This window comes from Urocitellus parryii, chromosome 6 (genome assembly GCF_045843805.1).
Source record: "Urocitellus parryii isolate mUroPar1 chromosome 6, mUroPar1.hap1, whole genome shotgun sequence".
NCBI classification, from domain to species: Eukaryota; Metazoa; Chordata; class Mammalia; order Rodentia; family Sciuridae; genus Urocitellus; species Urocitellus parryii.
The window spans coordinates 158992681-159006104 of record NC_135536.1 but is presented as its reverse complement, the minus strand read 5'-3'; the positions used below and the strand labels follow the sequence as shown (position 1 = coordinate 159006104).

At 44.0% G+C, this 13424-nt stretch overlaps 1 protein-coding gene across 6 annotated transcripts in view; it reads right to left on the bottom strand.

Moving 5' to 3' along the window:
• Kif16b (kinesin family member 16B) overlaps nt 1-13424 on the bottom strand; it is a 307313-nt gene that overhangs the window by 159654 nt on the left and 134235 nt on the right. For all 6 annotated transcript variants that reach the window (XM_077799621.1, XM_077799623.1, XM_077799622.1 and 3 more), the window contains exons 13-15: nt 3618-3737; nt 2752-2803; nt 928-1065 (exon numbers count right to left, since the gene is read on the bottom strand). In XM_077799621.1, coding sequence (XP_077655747.1) covers nt 928-1065; nt 2752-2803; nt 3618-3737 — 310 coding nt within the window. The remainder of the gene's footprint in view (nt 1-927; nt 1066-2751; nt 2804-3617; nt 3738-13424) is intronic.

Genomic DNA, 13424 nt, shown 5'->3' with positions numbered 1-13424 from the left:
CACACATATGTATATACATATACACACACACACACACACACACACACACTTGCTTAAGTATTCAAAGGTGCTAGGGTGTTGCTATAGTTTGGATCTTGAATGTTTCCCAAAGGTCCACGTGTTGAAGGCTTAGTCTCCAGCGTGGTACAAATGGGAGGTGGTGAACCTTTAAGAGGTGGGAGGTCTTCAGATAATCTACGGATATACCCTTGAAGGGAACTTAGGCTCTTCTCTCTTCCTCTCATGCTTCCAGGCTATAAAAGGTGAGTGGTTTTGCTCTGCCACATGCTCCTACCATGATGTACTCCCTCACTATAGGCCCAAAGACATAAGGCCAATTGGTCATGGACTGGAACCTCTACAACTCTGAGCAAAAATAAAGCTTTCTCTTTATAAGTTGCTTATCTCAGGTATTTGTTATAGTGATGAAAAGCTGACTGACACAGTCACCATTTACTTTCAATTAATTCTGTAATTAAAATGTTCTATACCATTCTTATACCTTTTCTATAATATTGAAATTATTTCAAAAGAAAAAAAAGGTATATGTATGCTATAATTATAGCTATTTAAAAATAGAACATAAATAATGAAAATAAAATTATCAAAAGAAACCACAGTGGTAAAGTACTAAATTGAATGGGTACTATTTAACTTTTGAAATTTGTTTATTGTCATATTTCCATAACAGTAATAACTTTTAAGACAATTACACATATGTTCATGTTTAATTCAACAAGACAACAGATATTATAAAGAAGCCCTCCAGCAAAACAGAAGAAAATAGCATAATGCAGCCAACAGTCTTCACCCTATGCATACCTAAGTAGTAATTAATTTTAGTATGCACATGCTCCTCCACTGCCTAATTAACTTCCTTTCTTGAACAATATGTACAAAGAACTCTGAAAACCAAAAAACAGATACCTTGATTTAGATGTGTGGCCTCCGTAATTTGAACACCATTCACGGAGCACTGAGACCCACTCAGGGGTATGAGAGTCACGGTCCCCCCAACATTTTCAAAGACACAGTGCTCACTCTCTAAGTCAAGGCCATGAAGAACTAAGTTGGAAAAACAAAGGATAAAGGTTAACTTTTTAAAAATTTTGCTTTTGATATATATGACAATGATTTCCAACCATTAACTTATTTTTTATTTTAAATAATCTTCCTTTTCCAAGAAAGTTTTGTAAAGTAGACATTTATGTTTAGTGGGGGAAAAAAAACAACTAAAATTTAGGAGTCCAGGGTATTAACTAATAGAAATGGAGACATACTCTAATTGTTACCTTGAAAGGTCTGCCCTCATCTGTATAAGGAAACAAGTTCCTAGATGTTAACTTTCTTTTTCTTTCTTGAGGAGAAAATAGTAGAATAACCTGTTTTAACTGAATTGAACTGTTCTGTTGGATAATAAATTAATTTCTTTTATCAGCCACCTAAAGAAGGGCAGAAGGGCTCTGTGGGTCTAGGACTACTTATGAATTCCATAATTACAGATAATGCATTCCAGGAACAGAAACCACAGGTGAACTGGGCATGGCATGGATCTCTGGAAGCTCAAGAAGATACCAGAAGCCATACTGAGATGCCTATCACCAAAACTGTGCAAATCTTAGACCACACAGAGCATGCAGTTGCTAAGGTTTATGTAATTATGTATCACTATCCTGTGTTCTTCTTGTCTGAGGAATGGCCATCCGCAATATGAATGCCTGTCAAAAATAAACATACATGCTTTTAGGGAAAGTTCCTGGCAAGGTTTTAGGAGTACAGACCATGCACTTTCTACTCTCTCCACAGAATATACTACTCAACTTCTCTGGTCACAGAAAATGTATTCTTATCACTTATCATCATTAATAATTACCCTAAATGTCAAACACATAGTTCAACCAAGAGGCCTGAGTCAAGGTCTACTCAAAAACACTTAATCTTGGGGACCTGTGGAATTGGTTTTTAGCTATTCCAGGCTCAAAGTAAGTAGTAAATACACATAGGAATATGCTAGGCCTGCCCTAATAGTTTATGCTTTTCAAGAAATCAGGTCCATCTCATTTATTAATTCTTGATTTTATTTCCTGCACTTTAGGAGTCTTGTTAAGGAAATCAGGGCCTAATCCAACGTGATGAAGATGGGCCTACTTTTTCCTCAGTTAGACGCAGGGTCTCTGGTCTAATTCCTAAGTTCCTGATCCACTTTGAGTTGAGTTTTGTGCATGGAGAGAGACAGGGGTTTAGTTTCATTTTGCTGCATATGAATTTCCAGTTCTCCCTGTCTCTCACAATGCACAAAACTCTAATTCAAAGTGGATCAGGAACTTAGGAATTTGTTGAAGAGACTATCTTTTCTCCAATGCATGTTTTTGGTGCCTTTGCCTAGTATGAGATAACTGTATTTATGTGTCTATATCCTTCCTTGAAAAGGACTTAGATCTTTTATCTGTGTCTGTTAGTATATTTTCATTAACTGCTATCCCCCTGGGATAAGTATAAATGGATTTAAATAAATTTAAAAGAGTAGAAAATATATGTAGGATGACAGAAAGGTTTCATAGCTCCATTTATTTACTAAATTAATTGTTCTATGTTATTCATCTGAGTTGTGATCAAAATTACAGATACATATTATGACCAATATTGTATTTGTTCTTTTTTATAATTACTACAACATCAGTCACTCAAAAGAAGGTTCTTAATTAAATATGATTTTTAAAAAATCATTGAGAAGAGATAATAAAGTATTACCAATATCCTGCTCTGTTGAAGCATCTTCTCTACCAACGTATGTCTGACCTTCCTGGGAAGAAAAGTCAAAGAACACTTATTAGTGAAAATAAGAGAAGGGTTTGTCCACTTTCCATTTAAGCCCAGGCAACCTGATGAACAATGCTGGGGTAGGCCTCAGTGCAATCATGGCTCAGTCTCTGCAACAATACTGCAGTGGGGGATCCAGAAAATGATAACTTAGCAATGGTTAGGCTTTCATCTTGGCATGTATCAATAATTTGCTAGCATCAGCAATTTCATCAATGTTCCTGATCTAGGGAGCTTCTCCTCCAGAGTCCAGGGGGTTTCTTTGCATCTAAAGATATGGTACATGAGAAGGCCACAAAACTCCAGTACAGTACCATTCTCCTAAAGAGGGCATTAAATTCAAGATCACAGAGACAGCCATTGATTCTGACATGGAACTCTGCCATTCAGACATGATTAACCTCCTTGGAACCAAGTCCAACAATGGGCCACACAATTTTATAATTACAACTAGGAACCAGAAAACTGTATATAAAACAAACTCCAATTATAGGAGCTTGTAACTTTTCTTCCTCTTTCTACCTTTTTGTTCCTCACTTCCCTGTTCCTGACTCTCTAAAGCAGAAGCCAAAATGAATGACTCATCATTTAACTTCAGAACTACATAAACATGGGAACTTCAAGTACCAGAGAATCCCAGTGAACTGCTGAAATTCCCCAAAGGGCTCAAGAACTTGTTGTATATTCTTTAATTTAATAGCTGTATTCATGGCCATAAAGCATTATAATAAACCTTGTTAGCATCTAAAGGGAAAACTGGAAGCAAAATGAGAATGTTCCACTTAAGCAGTTTCTACCTTCAAGTGATATAAGATGATTCCAGTACTCAGAAGGTCATCATCAATGCCAATCAAATGAGGCAGTTCAGAATCCAAAACAACTCCAATCCCCTCCTTCCTAAGAGCTAGAGTTTGTTCCTGAAATCGGGAGAAAAGGAAAAGGTTACTTTGGTGAAAGAGAACATCATATTTCATATTCCTTACATTGTTAATTGATGTCTTATTTCTTATTAAAAAACTGCAAGAAAAATGGACTTTAAACTTCATGTTGAAATCCTGGCAGGTGGTAAGCAAAGTGAACCTGAAATATATAAATAAAAAGCTCAATTTAAAATTAATTAGGCTTATAACGTGATATATAACTTTTCAAGGGCAATCTCACAGCCCATTTTCCTGAGGAAAGATTTCAGGATCACCCTGAAAGATTACTACAAAGTAATCTTTCTTCCTTCTTCAGAACCTTTGCATCACTTAAATTCTGGAAGTTTCCTTAACTGCATGTTTCTCTCTCTAGTTACTATGGTGAACTATGTGTATTCTTGAAAGCAACCCTTGCCTGTGCATTAGGTATCCCTGTACCACAGGTGACCTCAGTCTCCTGAATCAGCAACTTCTCCCACCTACTGGATCATTCTCGCACACATACAAATCTGCTATAGCTCTCCCACCAACAACCACTATCCTGATCACCTCCCTTGGCCCTACCTCTCCCTCTAACTACCACCAATTTCTCCATGCCCTATGAGAGAAAATCACCGGTCAAATTTCCTTACACATGTGGCTCTCCAAGTTCTTCCCACTCTCTCTTTTGAACCCAGGAGGTGGTTTTAGACCTCTACCTACACTGACGCCCTTTATCTCATCCTGACTCTTGACTCTAGCTGCCATCCACATACTGGACTCTCAAAACTGCCAAGGAAGATCTCTCCCTTAGATTCTATACTTATGTATGTGTATCTCCTATTCAATACATCTGTGGGGATTTCAAACAGGCAGCTCAAACTTAACACATTAAGAAATACAACACAAACCTGTAGACTACCACATCTCAGTAAATGCCGACCTTGAACCAAAAACCAGGGCTTTACTTTGCTTTCTTTCTTTCTCTAAACCCTATGTCTACAGTATTGATTCCTACTTGCAAAATATGCTTCATATCTAGTAATACCAAACCACCCGCACCACTTCACCCTGGCCCAAATCATCATATTTCATCTGCATTACTGCAACAACCCAGGCCATCACTTATACCCCTTGTAATATATGCATAACCCAGGAGCCAAAGAGATAACAAAGCAGGTTACTCTTTTGCTCAGATCCCTTAAATCACCTCCAGTTTCACTGAGATACAAGCCCAAGTTTTCATAATGTTTTACAAGCTCAAATGCTCTCATCACTCCCTAACCTGCATTTGTCTTCCATCACTGCCCTTCCCCACCTTGCTCACTCCTATCTAGGAGCCATGATACTTTGCTGCTCCTCAAATTTGCCAGCCTGCCCCATCTTAAGGCTTGAATCACACTTTTACTTCTGCTCTTTTGACTACAGTTTCTTTTGTCATTGCTATCCCTCTCTTCCCTGAGAGCAGGGTCTCTTAATCTCCACAAAATTGACATTTATAATTTTTTTTATTCTCGTGTACTAGTGGATATTTAGCAGAATCAATCCCTGGCCACTATCCACTAAATGCTAGTAACAAACCACCCTCCCCCAAAGTGGTGACAACCAAAAACCAGACATTGCCAAATGTCCCCCTGGGGAACAAAATCGGCCCCAGTTGAAAAGTGCTTCCTTAGATACATACATAATTTGACCCATCACTACCTTCAGGTCTCTGCTCAAAGACACCTTACCTATTTCCCCATACAAAACAGCAAGTACCCACCTTCCACATGCTGATTTGTATCTCTTCTTAGCAATTATTACACATGTAGAAACTCCTCAACTAATATTTGCCAAATGAATGAGTTGATAGATCCATGGAATTCAGAGAATTTACTAGTGTGACTCAGGGAAAGGGCCACATCTTAATATCAAACCCAACTGGCCCAAAATAAAAGATTTCCAAAATCAGGTTTTTAGGGAAGTCCAAGTTGGGAAGAAGACACATTCCAGAGACCAAAGGTAAAATTTCAGTCTTGATGTTGAACTCTGATGAATTCAGACTGAGTCATACCTAAGAGCATAACAGTGTGCTCAGTGACTATGGAACAAAAAGGAGCATGTTCCAAGCTATCAACCAGGGCTTCTGGTCATGCACATTTCTGGTGAACCTCTCCCCGGCCACCCACCATAGGACAACAATGACCAAGGCTCATCTCTATATCTCAGAACTGCACAAAACATAATTGCTATTCCTTACATTCCTGGCATAAAATAACATATTTTGGTGTCATTTAAATATTCAAACAACATGCAATCTGCCATTCCTTCGGTAAAAGAGTCAGAATTTCTCAAGCCAGTATCAAAGCAAAACTCAAATCTTGCAGACAAGGGAGCTCCTATGAGATTCTAGGAGTGGGCAGTGAAGAGAGAAAGGGTCCTCAGGCCTTTCTCTCTACAGATATTTAAGTCTCAAATGCACACCCACAGACCTGGAGTCAATAGAATGAAGGCAATGAAATGAAGTGGCAAAAAAAAAAAAAAAAAGATGGTTTAAAAAAAATACACACATAAAAAGCACCACTTGAAAGAAAGCAATTTAATTTAACAACCATTAAATAGATACAGAGAAAATGACCACTGCATAACTTAGATTCAAGAAAAGGAAATGAAGCGTATCATTGTTCTTCAATTACTTCTCTTATCAGCCAGCTCTCATTCCATGGCTCAGAAGCTCAGGATCAGAGGTCAGAGACTTCAGTAACCTTGATTTACTATCCTGAGGCCTCTGCAAATCTTGGCTAAAATGAGCACTCTACATAAAACAACCCCTACTCCTACCTCTCAGACATCAGTAGAATTCATGCTTTTCTTCCTGCCCATGAAATTCAAGCAAAAGTGGGAAGTACGTGATTTCTTTTTCAAAGATATATATTATAGTAGAGAATTTAATCACACAGCTCCATTTCATGAAACAATGCCCCTATTGGAAGGTCTGGTCTCTCTGAACTTCTAGAATAGTGCACGCAAGCTAAGTAGCCCCATGGCAATGAATTCTTTCAGGCTTCTAAGTCCATATAAAAAGGAGAGTGATTATTCTCATAAGTCCAGAGGCATATGTATTTTCCTTCTGAAAAAAAAAGTGGACAATAAACCATCCCTTTCCCCCCCCATAAAAAAAGGCAATATTTTAAACTATAACAGTTCCTACTCAAACTAGACAAAATGCCTTGGACTACATCCAAGTTTAGTTTAATGTTCTAAAAAAAAAAAAACAGTGCAGCCTGCAGCAGGGCCCGGAGAGCCAGGCCAACTGATTCGCGTGGCCTGCCCTGCGGCTACAGAAGGCGTGGCGCCTCAGTGAAGCCATTAATTGGCAAGCAGGGAGGTTAGGGAAGGCCATTAGGTGGAATCCCACCAGCCAAGCCCACACGGACCCTTGGGCCGAGCACGGGTTCTCAGAAGGGGAAGGAAGCGGTACAGTCCCATCCCCCACAGCGGACACCCCGCCGAGGCAGTCAGCGGCTAGCATCCGGGAAAGCTGAAGGATACACCGCCACTCTCCTTCAGAGTGCGACATCAAAACAGGTCGGTGTCATTCAGCTCACCCCCCAGACAGCGGGAATTCGCATAAAATCTCTCCTAGGCTTGCCGGGAGAGGGAGTATCAAGCTGAGCCTCCATACAGGCCAGGGGGAAACCAGAGACACCTGACCTCCAACCCCTCCTCCCAGTAGCAGCCAAAAGGAAACCTGGCTAGCCAGCGCTGGGGGAGGGGCAAGCAGAAAAAATCAAAGTGATAGAGTGCCAGGGATCCCAGCAGCCTGCAGCAGGGCCCGGAGAGCCAGGCCAACTGATTCGCGTGGCCTGCCCTGCGGCTACAGAAGGCGTGGCGCCTCAGTGAAGCCATTAATTGGCAAGCAGGGAGGTTAGGGAAGGCCATTAGGTGGAATCCCACCAGCCAAGCCCACACGGACCCTTGGGCCGAGCACGGGTTCTCAGAAGGGGAAGGAAGCGGTACAGTCCCATCCCCCACAGCGGACACCCCGCCGAGGCAGTCAGCGGCCAGCATCCGGGAAAGCTGAAGGATACACCGCCACTCTCCTTCAGAGTGCGACATCAAAACAGGTCGGTGTCATTCAGCTCACCCCCCAGACAGCGGGAATTCGCATAAAATCTCTCCTAGGCTTGCCGGGAGAGGGAGTATCAAGCTGAGCCTCCATACAGGCCAGGGGGAAACCAGAGACACCTGACCTCCAACCCCTCCTCCCAGTAGCAGCCAAAAGGAAACCTGGCTAGCCAGCGCTGGGGGAGGGGCAAGCAGAAAAAATCAAAGTGATAGAGTGCCAGGGATCCCAGCAGCCTGCAGCAGGGCCCGGAGAGCCAGGCCAACTGATTCGCGTGGCCTGCCCTGCGGCTACAGAAGGCGTGGCGCCTCAGTGAAGCCATTAATTGGCAAGCAGGGAGGTTAGGGAAGGCCATTAGGTGGAATCCCACCAGCCAAGCCCACACGGACCCTTGGGCCGAGCACGGGTTCTCAGAAGGGGAAGGAAGCGGTACAGTCCCATCCCCCACAGCGGACACCCCGCCGAGGCAGTCAGCGGCCAGCATCCGGGAAAGCTGAAGGATACACCGCCACTCTCCTTCAGAGTGCGACATCAAAACAGGTCGGTGTCATTCAGCTCACCCCCCAGACAGCGGGAATTCGCATAAAATCTCTCCTAGGCTTGCCGGGAGAGGGAGTATCAAGCTGAACCTCCATACAGTCTAGGGGGAAACCAGAGACACCTGACCTCCAACCCCTCCTCCCAGTAGCAGCCAAAAGGAAACCTGGCTAGCCAGCGCTGGGGGAGGGGCAAGCAGAAAAAATCAAAGTGATAGAGTGCCAGGGATCCCAGCAGCCTGCAGCAGGGCCCGGAGAGCCAGGCCAACTGATTCGCGTGGCCTGCCCTGCGGCTACAGAAGGCGTGGCGCCTCAGTGAAGCCATTAATTGGCAAGCAGGGAGGTTAGGGAAGGCCATTAGGTGGAATCCCACCAGCCAAGCCCACACGGACCCTTGGGCCGAGCACGGGTTCTCAGAAGGGGAAGGAAGCGGTACAGTCCCATCCCCCACAGCGGACACCCCGCCGAGGCAGTCAGCGGCCAGCATCCGGGAAAGCTGAAGGATACACCACCACTCTCCTTCAGAGTGCGACATCAAAACAGGTCGGTGTCATTCAGCTCACACCCCAGACAGCGGGAATTCGCATAAAATCTCTCCTAGGCTTGCCGGGAGAGGGAGTATCAAGCTGAACCTCCATACAGGCTAGGGGGAAACCAGAGACACCTGACCTCCAACCCCTCCTCCCAGTAGCAGCCAAAAGGAAACCTGGCTAGCCAGCGCTGGGGGAGGGGCAAGCAGAAAAAATCAAAGTGATAGAGTGCCAGGGATCCCAGCAGCCTGCAGCAGGGCCCGGAGAGCCAGGCCAACTGATTCGCGTGGCCTGCCCTGCGGCTACAGAAGGCGTGGCGCCTCAGTGAAGCCATTAATTGGCAAGCAGGGAGGTTAGGGAAGGCCATTAGGTGGAATCCCACCAGCCAAGCCCACACGGACCCTTGGGCCGAGCACGGGTTCTCAGAAGGGGAAGGAAGCGGTACAGTCCCATCCCCCACAGCGGACACCCCGCCGAGGCAGTCAGCGGCCAGCATCCGGGAAAGCTGAAGGATACACCGCCACTCTCCTTCAGAGTGCGACATCAAAACAGGTCGGTGTCATTCAGCTCACCCCCCAGACAGCGGGAATTCGCATAAAATCTCTCCTAGGCTTGCCGGGAGAGGGAGTATCAAGCTGAACCTCCATACAGTCTAGGGGGAAACCAGAGACACCTGACCTCCAACCCCTCCTCCCAGTAGCAGCCAAAAGGAAACCTGGCTAGCCAGCGCTGGGGGAGGGGCAAGCAGAAAAAATCAAAGTGATAGAGTGCCAGGGATCCCAGCAGCCTGCAGCAGGGCCCGGAGAGCCAGGCCAACTGATTCGCGTGGCCTGCCCTGCGGCTACAGAAGGCGTGGCGCCTCAGTGAAGCCATTAATTGGCAAGCAGGGAGGTTAGGGAAGGCCATTAGGTGGAATCCCACCAACCAAGCCCACACGGACCCTTGGGCCGAGCACGGGTTCTCAGAAGGGGAAGGAAGCGGTACAGTCCCATCCCCCACAGCGGACACCCCACCGAGGCAGTCAGCGGCCAGCATCCGGGAAAGCTGAAGGATACACCGCCACTCTCCTTCAGAGTGCGACATCAAAACAGGTCGGTGTCATTCAGCTCACCCCCCAGACAGCGGGAATTCGCATAAAATCTCTCCTAGGCTTGCCGGGAGAGGGAGTATCAAGCTGAGCCTCCATACAGGCCAGGGGGAAACCAGAGACACCTGACCTCCAACCCCTCCTCCCAGTAGCAGCCAAAAGGAAACCTGGCTAGCCAGCGCTGGGGGAGGGGCAAGCAGAAAAAATCAAAGTGATAGAGTGCCAGGGATCCCAGCAGCCTGTAGCAGGGCCCCGGAGATCCAGGCCAACTGATTCGCGTGGCCTGCCCTGCGGCTACAGAAGGCGTGGCGCCTCAGTGAAGCCATTAATTGGCAAGCAGGGAGGTTAGGGAAGGCCATTAGGTGGAATCCCACCAGCCAAGCCCACACGGACCCTTGGGCCGAGCACGGGTTCTCAGAAGGGGAAGGAAGCGGTACAGTCCCATCCCCCACAGCGGACACCCCACCGAGGCAGTCAGCGGCCAGCATCCGGGAAAGCTGAAGGATACACCGCCACTCTCCTTCAGAGTGCAACATCAAAACAGCGGACACTCCATCCAGGCAGTCAGTGGACACCATCCGGGAAAGCTGAAGAATACACCACCACTCTCCAACAGCTTGCAACATCAAAACAGCCAGCAGCAGGACCCCGGAGATCCAGGCCAACTGATTCGCGCGGCCTGCCCCGCAGCTACAGAAGGCGTGGCGCCTCAGAGAAGCCATTAATTAGCAAGCAGGGAGGTTAGGGACTGCCATTAGGTGGAATCCCGCCAGCCAAGCCCACCGCCCACGCCCGGAACAGGCCCAGCGATCTGCCAGCATTGTAGTCACGACACCCCAATTGGAATAGGGACAGAGCAGAGCCGCCTTCCACTCCCGGAACAGGCCCAGAGAGCCGCCAGCGTGGTAGACACGTCACCCCAATTGGAGTAGGGGCACAGCCGCCGCCTGCACCTGCAAGGGAGACTTTTCAAGTATACAAGAGCAACATAAATAAATAGGGGGTAAATTTCAAAACACAACAGTTGCACCAAGCAGAAAGAAACGCGAGCAGTATGAAAAGACAAGGAAAGAAAGGTCCACAAGCAATGCAGGTCAACTCAACTTTAGAAGAGGTAATAGCTGCAACAGATGGAATATCAGATAAAGAGTTCAGGATATATATGCTTCAGATGATCTGGAGTCTCAAGGAAGACATGAGACAGCAAAATCAGACAATGAAAGATCACATTGACAAACAAATCCAGGAAGTAAAAGATCAATTTCACAGGGAGATAGAGGTAATAAAAAACAAACAAATTGAAATTCTAGAAATGCAGGAAACAATAAACCAACTTAAAAACTCAATTGAGAATACTACCAGCAGAGTAGATCACTTAGAAGAGAGAACATCAGACAATGAAGACAAAGTATTTCAACTGGAAAAGAACATAGACAGCTCAGCAAGTCTGCTAAGAAACCATGAGCAGAACATCCAAGAATTATGGGACAATATCAAAAGACCAAATTTAAGAGTCATTGGGATACAGGAAGGCACAGAGCTCCATTCCAAAGGAATAAACAGTCTATTCAGTGAAATAATACGAGAAAACTTCCCAGAATTGAAGATTGAGACAGAATCCCAAATCCTAGAAGCCTACAGGACGCCGAATGTGCAAAATCATAAGAGATCCACACCTAGACACATTATAATGAAGATGTCCAACATACAGAATAAGGAGAGAATTTTAAAAGCTGCAAGAGAAAGAAAGCAGATTACATTTAGGGGTAAACCAATCAGGATAACAGCTGATCTCTCAACACAGACTCTGAAAGCTAGAAGATCCTGGAATAACATATTTCAAACACTGAAAGACAATGGGCTCCAACCAAGAATCGTGTATCCGGCGAAATTAAGCTTCAGGTTAGAAGATGAAATTAAAACCTTCCACAATAAACAAAAGTTAAAAGAATTCGCAGCTAGAAAACCATCTCTTCAAAAAATCCTTGGCAAAACATTACAGGAAGAGGAAATGGAAAACAACATTGAAAACCAACAATGGGAGGTAGGACAGTAAAGGGGGGAAAGTAGTCAAAGAGGATAACAAATCAGGTTTAGTAACATCAATAAACAAATATGGATAGAAGAACAAACCATATCTCAATAATAACCCTAAATGTTAATGGCTTAAACTCACCAATTAAGAGACATAGGCTAGTAGAATGGATCAAAAAACAAGACCCAACAATATGCTGTCTACAGGAGACGCATTTGATAGGAAAAGATATACATAGACTGAAGGTGAAAGGTTGGGAAAAATCATATCACTCATATGGACCGCGGAAACAAGCAGGAGTGTCCATACTCATATCTAATAAAATAGATTTCAAGCCAAAGCTAATCAAAAGGGATATAGAAGGACACTTCATACTGCTCAAGGGAACCATACACCAACAAGACATAACAATCATAAATATATATGCCCCAAATAATGGTGCAGCTGTATTCATCAAGCAAACTCTTCTCAAGTTCAAGAGTCTAATAGACCAACATACAATAATCATGGGAGACTTCAACACACCTCTCTCACCACTGGACAGATCTTCCAAACAAAAGTTAAATAAGGAAACTATAGAACTCAATAACACAATTAACAACCTAGACTTAATTGACATATACAGACTATACCACCCAACATCAAGTAGCTACACTTTTTTCTCAGCAGCACATGGAACCTTCTCAAAAATAGACCATATACTATGTCACAGGGCAACTCTTAGACAATACAAAGGGGTAGAGATAATACCATGCATCTTATCTGATCATAATGGAATGAAACTGAAAATCAATGATAAAAGAAGAAAGGAAAAAGCAAGCATCACCTGGAGAATGAACAATAGGTTGCTGAGTGATCAATGGGTTTTAGAAGACATCAAGGAGGAAATTAAAAAATTCCTAGAGTTAAATGAAAACACAGACACAACATATCGGAATCTATGGGACACATTGAAAGCAGTTCTAAGAGGAAAATTCATTGCTTGGAGTTCATTCCTCAAAAAAAGAAAAAACCAACAAATAAATGATCTCATACTTCATCTCAAAATCCTAGAAAAAGAAGAGCAAAACAACAGCAAAAGAAGTAGAAGGCAAGAAATAATTAAAATCAGAGCTGAAATTAATGAAATTGAAACAAAAGAAACAATTGAAAAAATTGACAAAACTAAAAGCTGGTTCTTTGAAAAAATAAATAAAATTGACAGACCCTTAGCCATGCTAACGAAGAGAAGAAGAGAGAGAACCCAAATTACTAGCATACGGGATGAAAAAGACAATATCACAACAGACACTTCAGAAATACAGAAGATAATCAGAAATTACTTTGAATCCTTATACTCCAATAAAATAGAAGATAGTGAAGGCATAGATAAATTCCTTGAGTCCTATGATCTGCCCAGAGTGAGCCAG